Source organism: Corvus cornix, chromosome 1 (genome assembly GCF_000738735.6).
Source record: "Corvus cornix cornix isolate S_Up_H32 chromosome 1, ASM73873v5, whole genome shotgun sequence".
Lineage (NCBI taxonomy): Eukaryota > Metazoa > Chordata > Aves > Passeriformes > Corvidae > Corvus > Corvus cornix.
In genome coordinates, this window is record NC_046332.1 from 77977912 (window position 1) to 77992208 (window position 14297).

At 41.9% G+C, this 14297-nt stretch overlaps 1 protein-coding gene across 5 annotated transcripts in view; it reads left to right on the top strand.

Annotated features, from left to right (window-relative positions):
* FARP1 (FERM, ARH/RhoGEF and pleckstrin domain protein 1) overlaps positions 1 to 14297 on the top strand; it is a 203853-nt gene that overhangs the window by 145017 nt on the left and 44539 nt on the right. For 4 of the 5 annotated variants that reach the window (XM_039558522.1, XM_039558477.1, XM_039558699.1 and 1 more), the window contains 7 exons: positions 2920 to 3034; positions 4198 to 4345; positions 7471 to 7566; positions 8086 to 8249; positions 9880 to 9948; positions 10692 to 10767; positions 12430 to 12667. In XM_039558522.1, coding sequence (XP_039414456.1) covers positions 2920 to 3034; positions 4198 to 4345; positions 7471 to 7566; positions 8086 to 8249; positions 9880 to 9948; positions 10692 to 10767; positions 12430 to 12667 — 906 coding nt within the window. The remainder of the gene's footprint in view (positions 1 to 2919; positions 3035 to 4197; positions 4346 to 7470; positions 7567 to 8085; positions 8250 to 9879; positions 9949 to 10691; positions 10768 to 12429; positions 12668 to 14297) is intronic. The other variant, XM_039558634.1, reaches the window with a different exon arrangement.

The following is a 14297-nucleotide window of genomic DNA, read 5'->3' on the forward strand; positions in this document are numbered from 1 at the left end:
TGTTACTTATCATAAAATCATAATATGACAGCAAATAGGTTTCTGCTAAATTAGCGTGTATATTACAGAATGAAATTTATATTTGAAACACTCAAAAATACCTTAAAAGCATTGTAAAAAGTGTTAGAAGTGAGAGGACACTTGGGTACTGCAAACGATGCAGTACAGTGAGTGTGTGATGTATGAAGATGGACTGACCATGAGCTAGCGTGTGCCCAGGTGGCCAAGAAGGCCAATGTCATCCTGGCCTCTATCAAGAATAGTGTGGCCAGCGTCAGTGTCACCAGGGCAGTGATTTTGTGTCCCCCTGTACTCCGCACTGGTGAGGCCCCACCTCAAATCCTGTGTTCAGTTTTGTGTCCCTCAGAAAGACACTGAGGTGCTGGATTGTGTCCAGAGAAGGTCAAGGAAGATGGGGAAGGTTCTGGAGCACAAGTCTTATTAGGAGCAGCTGAGGGAGCTGAGATTGTTTAGGCTGGAGAAAAGGAGGATTGGGTGGGCCTTATTGCTCTCTACAATTGCCTGAAAGGAGGGTGTAGCCAGGTGGGGGTTGGCCTCTTCTCCCAGGTAACTAGTGATAAGACAATAGGAAATGGCCTCAAGTTGTACCAGAGAAGGTTTAGATTGGATACTAGGAGAAATTTCTTCATGGAAAGAAGAAATTCAAGCATTGGAACAGGTTTCCCCAGGAAGTGGTGGAGTCACCATCACTGGAGGTATTTAAAATAAATGTAAATGTGGCACTTGGGGACATGGTTACAGGTGGACTTGGCAGTGCTGGCTTAGCAGTTGGACTCAATCATCTTAGAGGTCTTTTCCAAATGAAGCAGTTCTATGATTCCGTGGTAAGAGGAAAAGAGCTGAAATACAAAGCGTTAGACATACCAGAAATGCTACTACAGACAGAATACAGCATGATGTAATGCACTTGCAAGGTAAGTGATGGAGAAAAACCATCAGCAGTATAAATAAGTCTTTGGTTAAATCACATGAAAAGATTTTAAAGAATAGTTACATGTGAGGCTGACAATATTTACAATATAACTTCCTCTCATTCTCAACGGAGTGCTACTAGAAAGTCATTTAAGGTGGAAAAGGAGGGTAAGGAGGGAAGTAAAAGCTTGTTGAGTATGAGGTCAGAGAGAACAAATTCAGCAGTAACTTAAAATTAGACAATTTTGGTAATGGGTAATGGATTAGCAGTCGAAAAATGCTGAGAACATTTTAGAAATCATGTAGAGGTGGAGAAAGAGTCTTCTGTACTGTTGACTCTGAAAAAAGCCCTGCAGGAGGTGTGTTAAGCTCATCTGTGTACACAGACATAGGGGTTTTGAACTGCATTTTGAAGAATCCAGGCCCATATTATTTGAGGTGTTGCAAACTTAGGTGGGTTTATGGCTTCAATAAAGAACAGAAACTTGCCTTTTATTTGAGTTAGGATTAAAAACAGACCCTGAAGATTTGTGAGTCTGGGATGAGTAAAATTGGAAGGAGAGAGCTGTTTCTGAGATGGGGATAAACAGGACAATTTTAAAAAAGGAAATTCTCAAAGGTTCTGTAGTATTTCTACTGTTTTAAGGAATGATTGAGAACAGATGGGGTGAATGAGGGGGTGGAAATCAGAGAGTCTCAGCTTTCAGCTCTTTTCCACCTCTGACCTTCAAAGCAAAAAAAGGTCATCATGTGTCTGCAGGCAGTTTGGGTCAAAAAAGCTACTGCTCTGTCACTTAGATGCTTTGGTTCCTCATTTTCAGTGCCTACACAAGGCTGTTGCTTTCCCTCTGCATTTAAGGTACATCTGATCCCAGTTTGCAGAAATACAGCGTTTTAAATGTGCTCTAAAACCTTTCCTCTTTCTGAACATACTTAGTTTGAACAGAACTGGATTAACGGTTCATTTACATGGGCGGAACTGGGGTGAGGATGAAGCAGGTGTATCTGAGCTTGGGTCTGTCATATCCTCGGTCAACTGTGTAGCAACATGTCTGACTGCAACCTGCATTTAATTTGAGGGCACTGTATTTTAATTTCCCTGGCGTTGCCAAGGTAGCAGCCTTTGTTGCAGCGATGTTGCTATTACTCCATCAGGTTTGCAGGCAGAAGCTGCTATGCCTGTTCAGTGAAAAAACTAATAGCAAGACTCAGAGACATTCCAAGAATAGCAGGCAACAAGATAGTAATTTGGCACCCACAGATAGTTTGCCTGCCCCTCACCCTCACACCTGCCATAAAAAGGAAATTTCACTGAATGGGCTGCAAAATGGAAGGTGGGTGTGCCATACTGTTGCACACACAGTGTTGAATAACTGCAACAGATGGAAGCAGCTTTGAGGAGGAGGAAGACAGAATGTGTCTCATACTGCTGCAGAATTAGAGGAAGACAAATGTTTCATAATCCCATGAGGTGGATTACAAGCCTGTGTTCGAACAAGCAAACAGAACCATCTTCCTGACTTTCTCTCAGAGGTTACTGTGTGGGACATGGGTCTGGAGAGGAAGCTGGTGTTTGGCTGCTCCATGGAAAGGCAGCTGAGCACCATGAGAGAGTGTGAGAGAAATGGATGAGTTCTGCTCAGTTAGTGCTGCCCTCTGTGTTACCCCTGCCCTTATCCCCCACACAAGTAAAGGTAGCCCTGATGGCTTCATCTCTTCAGTTGACATCCAACAACTTACTTGGTTGTGGTAGATGGGAGAAATCCTTGGGCTTCTTCTCTCATGTTGAATACTAACACAGAAGAGAAGAGAGTAATGTGTGGAAGATAATGTAGTGGGAATCTGAATCATAAAACCATGACACAGGTTGCAAGGAACTACGTTTGCTTCTCTGCCCTCTTCCCAACTGTCCTGGTCTTTTGGATTGACCAGATTATTTAGATGCAATAAAGTGTTTTAATAGACTTCTCTTAATATTCTCCACAGCTGAGATTGGGGATTTTGATGAAACCATAGATCGTGAACACTTAGCGAAGAACAAGTATATACCTCATCAAGAAGCACTAGAAGACAAAATCATGGAATTTCACCGTAACCACATGTAAGACTTTTTTGGTTTTATTATTGGCCTTCTTTTTCTGCAGAGTTGTTCTAACTGTAAGTATATGCTAGATCTGAAGTACAAAAGAGGTCTGGACCTCTGAGTTTCTCAAACATTGCTTCTCAGAAACTGTTAAAGTCTATGAACTTTCTGAAGGTTACTCTTGCCTTTTTCCCATCGTCATAACAAGATGTTCAAAGCGCAATTGATTCGATATTCATTCAAGCATGCTGTTATTTTACAGTCTATTTCATACAAAATGCTTCACTGCTGATTTTGTGCATGCAGGTATGATTGCAAATCACGACTGATCAGTCAGGCACTTCTGACAGTAGTCTTTTGTTTTCAAGGACACAATGTTGCCTTTCAACCTTTCTGTGCTGTATTTTGAGATAGGTTGAAGAAGGGGTTTAGTGATAGTTTTAGGTAAAGCACAGAGTACTTGCAGAATTAGGGATTTGGGGGAGCAGAATTCAAGATGATAATGCAAATTGTATCCTAATGTCTGGAGGAAAGACCTGTACTAGGAAGAATATGAACAGAAGTACCAATAAGGCACAGAAAAGTATTTTTTAGCTGTTGAGAACACTTCAAGATGTGAACAGTTTCATTTTTGAGCTAGGTTGAATAATAGGTGAGTGGTAGTGATTTCTGTGGCAGTAATAATCAAAGCTTTGCGTAATTTCATCACAATTAATGTGGTGCTTATAGCTTCCCAAGATTTATGGTAAGGTTTTAATGCCTTCTGTTTTACTTCATTGTGGTATTACATTCCCTTTTACAATGAATAGCATCATTGCATGCTTCCAGTCATGATTTTTTTTTAGGAATATGGCATGTTTTCCAGTGGAAAAAACAAAGGGAGGTAGTAAATTCTGTTAGAGCTAATGGTTTGAAATCTAGCTGTATCAAGTGTCTCAGAACTGGAGCAGTCAAAATTTGTAATAGACTGTAAAATCTGTGTGTTCTTTGATATTTGTTTAGAGTAAGTTGTTGTTCTAGCTGGTACAAGTCTGGGGACGTAGCAAAAAACCATACAGATACTATACCTCTGACAGTTTTCAGTCTCTTTGATCAAATGTCTCTTTGTTCTCTGGAGGACCTCTTGATCTCTATTAAAAGGTGCGACAAGCTTGTGAGTGTTTTCTGTTTTCTTTCTCAAGGGGACAGACACCAGCAGAGTCTGATTTCCAGCTTTTGGAGATTGCCCGTCGGCTGGAGATGTACGGGATACGCTTGCATCCAGCCAAGGACAGGGAGGGGACAAAAATCAACCTGGCTGTTGCCAACACAGGCATTCTGGTGTTTCAGGTTAGAGCTGCTCGGGACATGATTCTGTACTTCATAAAGCAGAAGATTTCTGACAGCAGTAAGAATGCAGGAACTCAGCCATGTATGTCTACAAGTATTCAGTTGGGAAAAGGCAGGAACTTCTAAAATTTTTTCTAGGAATGATCTTAAACCTGTTGTAGCTGCATTAGGTCCTGCATTAGGTAGGGACTCCTACCTTATGTGAATGTGCAGTGTAGAACCCCATCTGCATCCACAATGTGCTGTTCAAGATGCAAACTGGGCCGTGGCTCACAGTTTGCAGGTTGGTTATGCTGGCTTCTCCTACATGTAGGAGCAGGTAGGTCTTGCAGGCATAGTGCGTATTAAATGGGTGAGAAGCAGAGACAAGTAAAACAACAGACATCTGGAATCCATGCAGAAGGATGAAGGCAGTAAATATAAGCTCTCTGTAGTGTTACTTTGTTAGAATTCTTACAATTTTCTTGACCAGCCTTGGCCATTGTACCTTTGCTAAATCCATGAATCTTACTTCCTTCCCTTAAAGATCCGAAGTGTTTTCCTTCTGTTTTTTTCCTGTCCTTTCCTACCCCAGTCAGTCTAGTAAATATTCATGAAGCATCGTTAGTAAATTTATCAAATTCTCATTCTGCTGTTCCCCTTAGATAAATAATAAATTGGGCTTTTACAATTGTGAAGCTACAGGTAGTCAGCTGGTGTCAACTGCTTTCACTTTAGATGCTTACCTCACTCTGTGTTAAAAACAGTCAGTAAGCTGTTCTTCAAAATATCCCTTTTTACAATTGTCTAAAAAGACTATTCATTTTAACATTTTGACTATAATCAAAATACTAGTATTTCCAGCCTTACAAAGTACTTTGAGTCCTTTCATAAAGAAAAGTAACAGCAACAAACAAGTCCAGAAATGTCTGACCCAAATGCTGTGAGATCAGAGTTTAAAATACCCAACCAACCAAAAAGAGGCAGCAAATTAAAAAGATCCCTGATCTTTTTAAGTGAGGTAGTAGTAGAACCCCAAAACTGAAGCATAGGTTGAAGCATGAGAACACTAGGATGTTGTTAGAAATGCACGTAACTCAAGCAATTGTATGTTCGGGCCCTTCCCTGAGAGAGGTATCTTTTCAGCTTTTTACCGGCTAGCGCTCGTAGTTCAATGCCTTAGAAAGCCTCGAGCAACCCAGAGAGGTAGCACGGGCAATCCAGCATTTCAGTAGCTCTAAAATCAGTACCTGTATCAGCTGCAAAGCTGATACCACCAGCAGAAGCAAAGAGGGAGAAATACAGCTCTCTGCTCGCCTAATTTCCCGCAGTTAGATGCTTTCAAAAAGAAACAGGCGACAAGAGACGCTCGCAGAAAGAGTTGCAAACCCAGAGAGGATGGGCCCCGTCTTGTGCCCTTCTTTTATTGGGAGAAGGGGAAAGGGGCGGACTGGGGGCGGACCCGGGGTGAGCAGCCAATCAGACTAAAGAGTCTAAAGAGTCTGAGTTACATTTGGCTTTGCCCGTGCTTGGAACAAAGGAGCTCAGAGCACGTGGCAAAGGCAAGTGTCTTGGGGAGGGGAGGGGAAGCTCAGAACAGGCAGCAACACTTCCCCTGCTCCCCCACAGCATTTTCATCAGCTGAATTAATGAATTGCCAAGACTTATAAATTAAGACTGTCTTCAAGGTGGAAGTATCTATCCACAGAAAGCAGCATGGACCTCAGAGTCCCAGCAGACAGCTGGGATCCTTCTGTAAAGGGTAGCTGCAGGTTGATGGCCTGAGGGTTGATTTGTCAAGGTCTGAAGTCATCTCTTCTTGACCTAATGTGTTTGGGACTTCCAAAACAGTTTTGTTTTGTTTTCAAAGTTTCTGAAAAGCTTGGAAATTTTACTGGGTCAAGCTCCAAGACTGAATACTGAAAAGGAAGTCGGGCCCTGACCTGCTGGAGTCTGCCCAGCAATTGGCGTCTGTCACTGGGCTTAGGGTGTCCTTCAACCACTTTATAGGTCAAGGGCTAAGTTCTTACTTTTATTTTGGTTATAACTGATAGAAATTGAAATATGAGGATCTCCTTAGAATGACCCCAATGAAAGTAAAGGTTCACTCACAAACGGCATAAGCTGTAGTCAGACTTATTTTAAAGTCTGCCATTTATTTAGAAATCAGTGTCAGTGCTGCTGATTATTTTAAGTAGATTAATTATGTGATTCTAAGACAGCTGGCTGACTTAGCAGAGATCATTACACTGTCATTACTCCTACAGCTGTCTGGTGATGGCGCCCAAATCAATGTGGTTTTCTGCATTTAGCAATCCTGTAGTAGTTCTCTGAAACTTCTGTGCTGTGCTCTAGGAATACTTGTATTGAAGTCTTCATTGAACAAACTGCTGTAAGCAATATTTTAAAATAACACCCCCATTACCTGCTGACATAGATTAAGAATGAAACTTCTGAAGGGTAGGGGCTAATGATGTAGTGGCAGGGAGTTGGAGTATTATGAAAATAATTTCCTTCTTGCTGTTTGCTTATGGTGTTGGTTGCTTTTTCCCAGAAAACCATTTTGTGGCTCTTCAGAGATAAATAATTTGTTTAGATTGCTTTTGCTTCTGGTACTCCCTATGAAAGGTCAAAACACACACAGTATTTTGTACTTCCAATACAAAACTTGTAGTTTTCCACAGTTAAGCAATATTTAAAGGGATATTTGTTTTGCGCTGCAGACACACAAAGAGGGAGGAAATCTACTTCATCAAAGTGAGGTGACATGTCTGCATTCTTTGTCACTGGTGGAAATAGAGTGAGGCACCGTTGGAAGGTGATTTAGTCCACAGAAAATCTTGAATCTGCATAGTGGCACAAGATAGCAGAATCTGGTGCACTCTGTCTTGTGATACTGGGTTGGATATTTTCACAGTAACTCACTATACCTAGTCCTGTATTGCAAGAGTTTAACCATAAGTGCCTGCCTTCAGTCATAGCACCAGATGTTTATGGTTTGCATTACCAGAGGAAGAATTATAAGAAGTACCATCATTTCAAGTTAAGTGAACAGATGATTAATTTATGACAAGCTTTCTTTAGTGGTTTAGATTTTTCCATTCAGATCTGAAATTATTAAACCCAGCTGGCTTTGTTCTCTGTAGGGTCACACCAAGATCAATGCCTTCAACTGGGCTAAGGTTCGAAAGCTGAGCTTCAAGAGGAAACGTTTTCTTATCAAACTACGGCCTGATGTGAATGTAAGTCCTTGTTAGGAATTGATGAAGTTGACAAAAGGTTATTTGGTAAATTTCTACTCACAGATTGCACGTGGTTTTTATCACCTCATGAATACTTTAATTGCGTATGTTCACTGTTGGTACTGTGCACATCAACCTGGCATCTCTGGTGAGCAGTCCTAGCAAAGGACATGTAAACTGAATCAATCATAATAGAATGTCCCAGAGTCATCTTCTGGTTGTGACTTTGGTACTCTATCAATTCTTAAGGTATAGCATGTAAACAACTTCTTCTCATTAACATTCAAACCACTGCTTTATCTCTGTCTTATTTGTCAGTGAAAGGAAGTTTGAGCAATAGCTTTGATACTGACAGGCAGACTGGTGATGTCTCAAAGTTGGAAGGATAGGGCCTGTTAAGCCTGAAAGCCAGTAAGTTGGGAAGAAGCTTTTTTTTAGCGTAGCGCCTGATTTGTCAATGCATTTCTCTAATCTATGTTGCTTACTAGCTTACGTTGCAAATGCTATCCCAATTTTCAGAGTTCATTCCAGGACACCCTGGAATTCCTTATGGCCAGTCGAGATTTTTGCAAGTCTTTCTGGAAGATCTGTGTGGAGCATCATGCCTTTTTCAGGCTTTTTGAGGAACCTAAACCAAAGCCTAAACCTGTTCTTTTTTCTAGAGGTTCTTCATTTAGGTTCAGGTAAGACATGCATTTTTTCTACCTTTGTTGCCTCTCCATTTCAAAATCACATCCATAATGGTCTAGAATTAAACCTGTTATTTTCAGCTCACCTTCTTTACATTGTAGTTTGCTCCTTTATATTTTCCATTCCATCTTCTCAGCCAAAACACTGCAAAGAACGCTGTAGGGAAAAACCCTGCATTAATTTTGTACTAGCTGTTGCAAAGTAGCTTTTTGGAGGTAAGGTATAAAGTATATAGGGTCCAGATGGTTTTGCGTAAGAAAATTCACCTGTGTCCTAAGCAACACTAGCTAGTAATTTTTTGGGACTCTTTGAATCCTCTGCTCCTAGGATGGGGTCTTTCCTATGTATCAGAGTAGAGATTTGTATTTTTGTTGTATGTCCCTGTGGTAAAACCCATCTCTATGCAGTTAAAAGCAACAAATTGTCTTTATGCTGAGACATTTATGCTTGCAAAGGATTTATGGGAGATGACCACCTCTGCTAAGACCAGCTCTATCTGCAGGATTCTTAGAACTGTAGGAAAGCTTTCAATAATTGGGTTACTGTGTTGGGTGTTTTTTTTCCTTACACTGGCAGAAGCATCATTGTATATATTGCATTGTGTATGCCAGGGGGAAATCCTTTTATTCATACAGTTTATTTTGTTTGTGAAGCTGATACAAGCTGTACAGCCATAAATGCTCTTTGCTGAAATGAATGATGCACTCTAGATGCCTTGTGCAAGAACACAGTGTATATATAGCCATTGTACCTCTCTTCCCACTTAGTTTGCTGCCTGCAAAGTAAATTAATTAAGATGGAAGGACCTATTTTGGGTAAACAAGATATATAACTTGTTACGTTTCTGCCTCAGTATATAGAAAACTGTAGGTGCATTCAACTTCCCTCAGGCTTTGGAAAGCAGGTTTTAGCCACATCCTCTACTCGCTGTGAACTGTTACTACATTCAGGAACTTCTTCAGGCCCTGAAAGCCTCTAATGAATTGGAAGAATTTGGCTCTCACTTGATCATTCTTGAGGTGTGGGTTTCCTGTGCTGCTCTCAGTTTGCTTTGGAGTTTATAGCTTTGCACAGTAGACAACGCTGGGCATTCTCACTGCTTCACTCACACCCTGTAGCAGAAGGGGAGAAAGGGATTTCCAGCCTAAATCTCTGCAGAAAAGGTGTGTTTTATAGTAGCAACTAAGTCATGAAGTGCATGTCAGGAGGTTTCATCTTGGTTCCAGGGTTTACTGATATCAGATAAAGCTGGCATTTGACTAAAAAGGATTCAAGAATATATTAATTAATGAGAGGAAAGCTTAACCCCTGCTTCACTTTCCATTGTAGTGACTTCCCAGTAATGTAGGACCCTATAGGGCCCACACAACTGAATTTAAGCAGTTCTGAAATGGCATCAAAAAGTAGCTCCATAGCAAAAAAAAGGAGGCAAGTAACATGCAAAATGGTAAAAATCTTTGTGTATCTGACCATGTCCCCTTCTGTATGATCTTAACATGGATTTCTGCTGATAGTGACAAATACTTTTCTGGTTGCTGTGGCTTTATATGCAAACCAAAAAACATGTTTATGATGGCCAGGTGGTATATTGTATTAAATACTTTAACTCTGGTTGTCTTCCAGTGGTCGGACTCAGAAGCAAGTTCTTGACTATGTTAAGGAAGGAGGGCACAAAAAAGTGCAGTTTGAAAGGTGAGAGGAAATAAATTAATTATCCAAATATGTTATAATCTAAGAAAAGTCATGATTTCCAGTTAGTTATATTCTGTGATCTTGGTATCAGTCCAAGGAAAAAATTCCTTCTCTGCTGGTTTGACAGCTTATCATGTGTAATATCCCCATGGTCCTGAATGTTTTGGCAGAAGTTTCATAACTTATAGTTCACTAAAAATCAGTAGTCTTCAATCGTTTTTTCAGCAATGAGCGTCCTACTATCACAGGTAACTTTCTCCCAATTTGATTTGCACCCTCTTTGCTGGGATTTGGTTAATGTATGTGAACAGACATACTCAGCTCAAAATAAAACTGAAAGTAAGAAAAAGTACAGCCCAGCTCAAGGGAGAGGTCTCCAGGGAAACTGAAACTCTTCCAGCTTGCTAGAGCCAATTCTGTCTGAACTCATCATGCTCATGGTGAGCTCAAAGTGATGGCCAAAATGCCACAAAGACCATGACAACAGTCCATTGCTTAAGGTTCATGCTTACCCGATAGACCATTTTGCTTCAGTGCTTCTCCCTATTCTTACAGTGGTAGGCTTGCAACACATAGCACATTTAAATTTTACAGAAAGGAGGAATGTTATTCTGTTTTGGAGCAAACTTTTATGAAAGCTGTTATTCAAAGGTTTTGTTTTAAAAGAGGCATGTCTCTTGATTCCTGTTTGTAGAAAAAAAACCCTGAAATAGCTCTTTACGTGATTTTCCTTTTATCTCCAGGAAACACAGCAAGATTCATTCCATCAGGAGTCTGACTGCACAGCCTTCAGAACAGCATACAGAGGTGCCAAAACAAGTCAGTGATGTTGATGAAACCCTGGAAATGAAATCCTTTTAAGCATTTCTTGTTAGATTACCCTCCACTGATTGCTGTTTTGAAACCCTAGGAGCATAGTTTTCTGCTCATTTACCATTTAACTGGGAGCTAAGGAGCCCTGGGTGTTATAAGCTTTAGGTTCTGCAGAGTCAAACAGCACTGCTTACAGACAACCAGACAAATATAAATGGTGAGCTTGTCTGAGCTGTACTAATGACCATCTGAAAAATTGCAACCCTCAGTGTTGCTGCCAGGGTCCTAGGTTGTAGCTGGCTATTGCATTTGGGGGAAGTGTAATTACTTTTCTTCGCTGGGAGGTCTTGGATGCCCATTTTAAGGTGTTAGGTTAGTATTAACAAGGGAGGAGAACAGTTAATTCCTCACAAAAATTGCAGCTCTGGCCTTCTAAGCCATTATCTCTGGTAGATACCAAATGTACTTATCTTATGTTGATAGCTGCTATGTGTTAGGAGTTCACAAGTCCAAAAGCCCAACAGTCTGCAGCAGCTGCTAGTTCCCAGGTCCAGCTGGTAGTAAGGCTGACCATGTATTCACTATAGGCACCCACATGAATACACACATACAGTGCATGTACACACAGCCACACAGTCAGCCACACATGTAAACACAGAAAACAGCACTCCCACGAGCACAGACAGTGCCAGTGGCCTCACCCTCTTCCACTCTTTGGCTCTGGTCTCTCCAGTTGCTGGCATCCCAAACACACCAAACATATGGGCTGATGGCTCTCCTGGGACAGCCTTCAGAGGAGACAGATGAGGAAGCTGCATTTTCCTGACTCGGTTGTTGTGGTTTCTCCACCTGCCAGTGTTCCTCTGTGCTAATCTGTGTCTGTGGCGGTGAACCTTTGATCACGTAACTTTGTGTTAGGTAGAGCTTAAATGTCAGGAGCAAGCTACTAGGTTAATGCATTTAAGAATGCTACCTGAACCATCACCTTCCATGCCTCACTTCCTTTTGATATTCACAGGCTCTCTCCTTTCTGCAAATTCAGGAACTTCAGAGAAATTCGTTGTAGATGGGGCCCATTTCAAATAGCCTGTAGCATTTTAATGTTGCTAAGACAAGCTCAGGTAGATGGAGCATGGCTTCTGGGCAGAAAAGCCAGTCTAAGAACTGGTGGCAGGTGTGCTCCAGCAAGTGAATGTGGGGTGCTCAAAAGCCCACACATGACTTTTCTCCTGTATCTAAGTAGGCTGTGCAGAATTTGTCTTATGTTTTTGTCTTTTCCTCCAACTTCTCAGAGTAGTGTGAACAGGTTGATGTTCTTAGAGTGTTAATGGCTGCCTTAGAGCATGGTAACACCTCAAATACCCCTTATTTCATTATCACTGCATTATGTCTGCCTTCTCTTTCCTTGTTTAGCCTATGTATTTTTTTTCTGTTCTTCAAGATCAGAAACCTCTTTTTTAAATTCTAATTATTTGAGGCTTGGGTTACCTCTTCTGTTTTCAAGAGATTCCTATGTTGCTGCAGATGCAGTGCAAAATTCTTGTGTGTAATTACACGTAGCCTTTTCCCTCTGGCTCCCGTCCCTCCCAAACCTCTCTCCTCCCACCCTCCCTCCCCTTTTGTCTTTTCCTTTGTGTCCCCCTTGCCTTCCCTCTATTATCATTCCAGAGTGCTAGAGCTTATGGAGACAACAATGATGCTGCAGCAGTACAGAGCTGCCGGCAAGGAAAGGAGTTGAAAGCTTCAACAGAAGACACTGGACAGCACAAGAGCCCTTCCTTGAAGAAGAGTCCAAAGGAAGGCAGAAAGGTGGATGGAGCAGTGGTCTCAACAGTGGAGGAAGAAGAGGAGCCTGCTAAGGATAGGATGCAGCAGAACAGACCTCAATCACAGCAGCCAAGCACAGGTCCAGCTTCCAGGGCTGCTCATGGCAGCAGCACCTCCATTCCTTTCATTGACTGCAGTGATGTAGATAGCGAGTATGATCTCCTCAGAGGACAAATAACCCGGTCATATTCCCAAACAAATGACAATTATGAGGGTGATTTGACCAGTGGTGCCTATATTCACTACAGAGATGAAAATCGCAATAGAACTAGATATAGGGATTCCTCAGCTTCTCTAAAGTCTTCCCAGTATCTCTCTGAAGAGTACCTTGATGATAACACAGCTAATCTCTCCTTCTACACTGGGGGAAGCCCCAGGATGCCAAGGCATAGCTCTCTGGTTGATGAAATGTTTAGAGGCCCGGGGAGCCGTAGTCCGCTGGCCACTCCATTGCCTCCCAGTAGCAAAGAGTCAAGCCCTAACATGAGCCTGAGTAGAACTGGCTCTCAGGGTTATGTCTCAGAAAATGGGCACGACTGCAGGGTGAGGACCGGGGAGGAGGACAACCATGAGTATTGCCGATATTCTCCAGGTTCTCAACGGCCTCGTGCACAGAAAACCCCAAATCTCTGCAATAAGTCAGTTACAGATCCATTTATCCTAAGCCAGATATCCTCAAGCCCTGGGCAGGAGTATAGATCAGAGAGATACTGCAAAGGAGGTGGGGTGGCTAAGATGTCCTCTCCAGAAGGCAAAATGATGGCCAATGGTATGCCAGTGGGGGCACAGTCAAAGCAAAGCCCAGTCATGCAGTCTCTGCGTGCCAGTGGCATGATGGATCACATGGGTGCAATCCAGATGATGGAGGGCTCCACCAGCAGTGGGACGGAATCCAGTGATTCTGACTCAGAAGTCATTAACCCCTTCACTCACCCCCTGGTGTTTGGAAACCCTGTTGTGCTGAGCTCGTCTCCCATGCCTAGAAATAAGTATTCCTTTGGAAGCCTTCAGCTTGATGAGGAGGTAGAGGAGGATGTTTCTGTTGGCCTCAGTGATGAAGATGGTGTGCAGGTCTTCAGCTGCTAGGGACCAGGGTGTATGAGACCAGGGGATACTGTGATTGCTCACTGGAGTGGTTGCATCTCCTGGGGCTCGTGATGAGTGGCTGGTAATTATTTCAGTGCATGGGCTATTTCAGACATTATTGTTGTACAGACCAGCCAGAGGGAAAGGATGCTAGAACACAGTAATAAGTCTCAGTGATGCTTAACAGTTTGCGTCTCCTCTGAAAGGCAGGAGGAGAGGAAAATTATTACTGATTTAGGTACCTCTTTATACAGTCACTCATTCTTTGTGTGAAGTCATGTTTTAGGTATGCGTTGTAGCTTCTTTGATATTTGACTAGTTATTTTGACAAAACAAACAATCAAATCAAGTAGGTACATTGTGCTCTTTTGTATGTCTATTACAATCCTTTTTCTCTCCCGTATAAGGAGAGCAACTTATGAGTGCCTCAACAGAGTTAGGAGAAAAAAAACAAACTTGCGGCCAAATGCAGGCAGCTTGATGTTCAAGACCAAGACTTGTTGAAATCTTGAAATATGCTGGAAAATTTTTTCACAGCAAGAATGTCTGGTCTACTCATCTTCATAACTCGCTTTATAATAATCTGATGAACTGAGGGTACAAATCAGGCATGTGTAAGATAA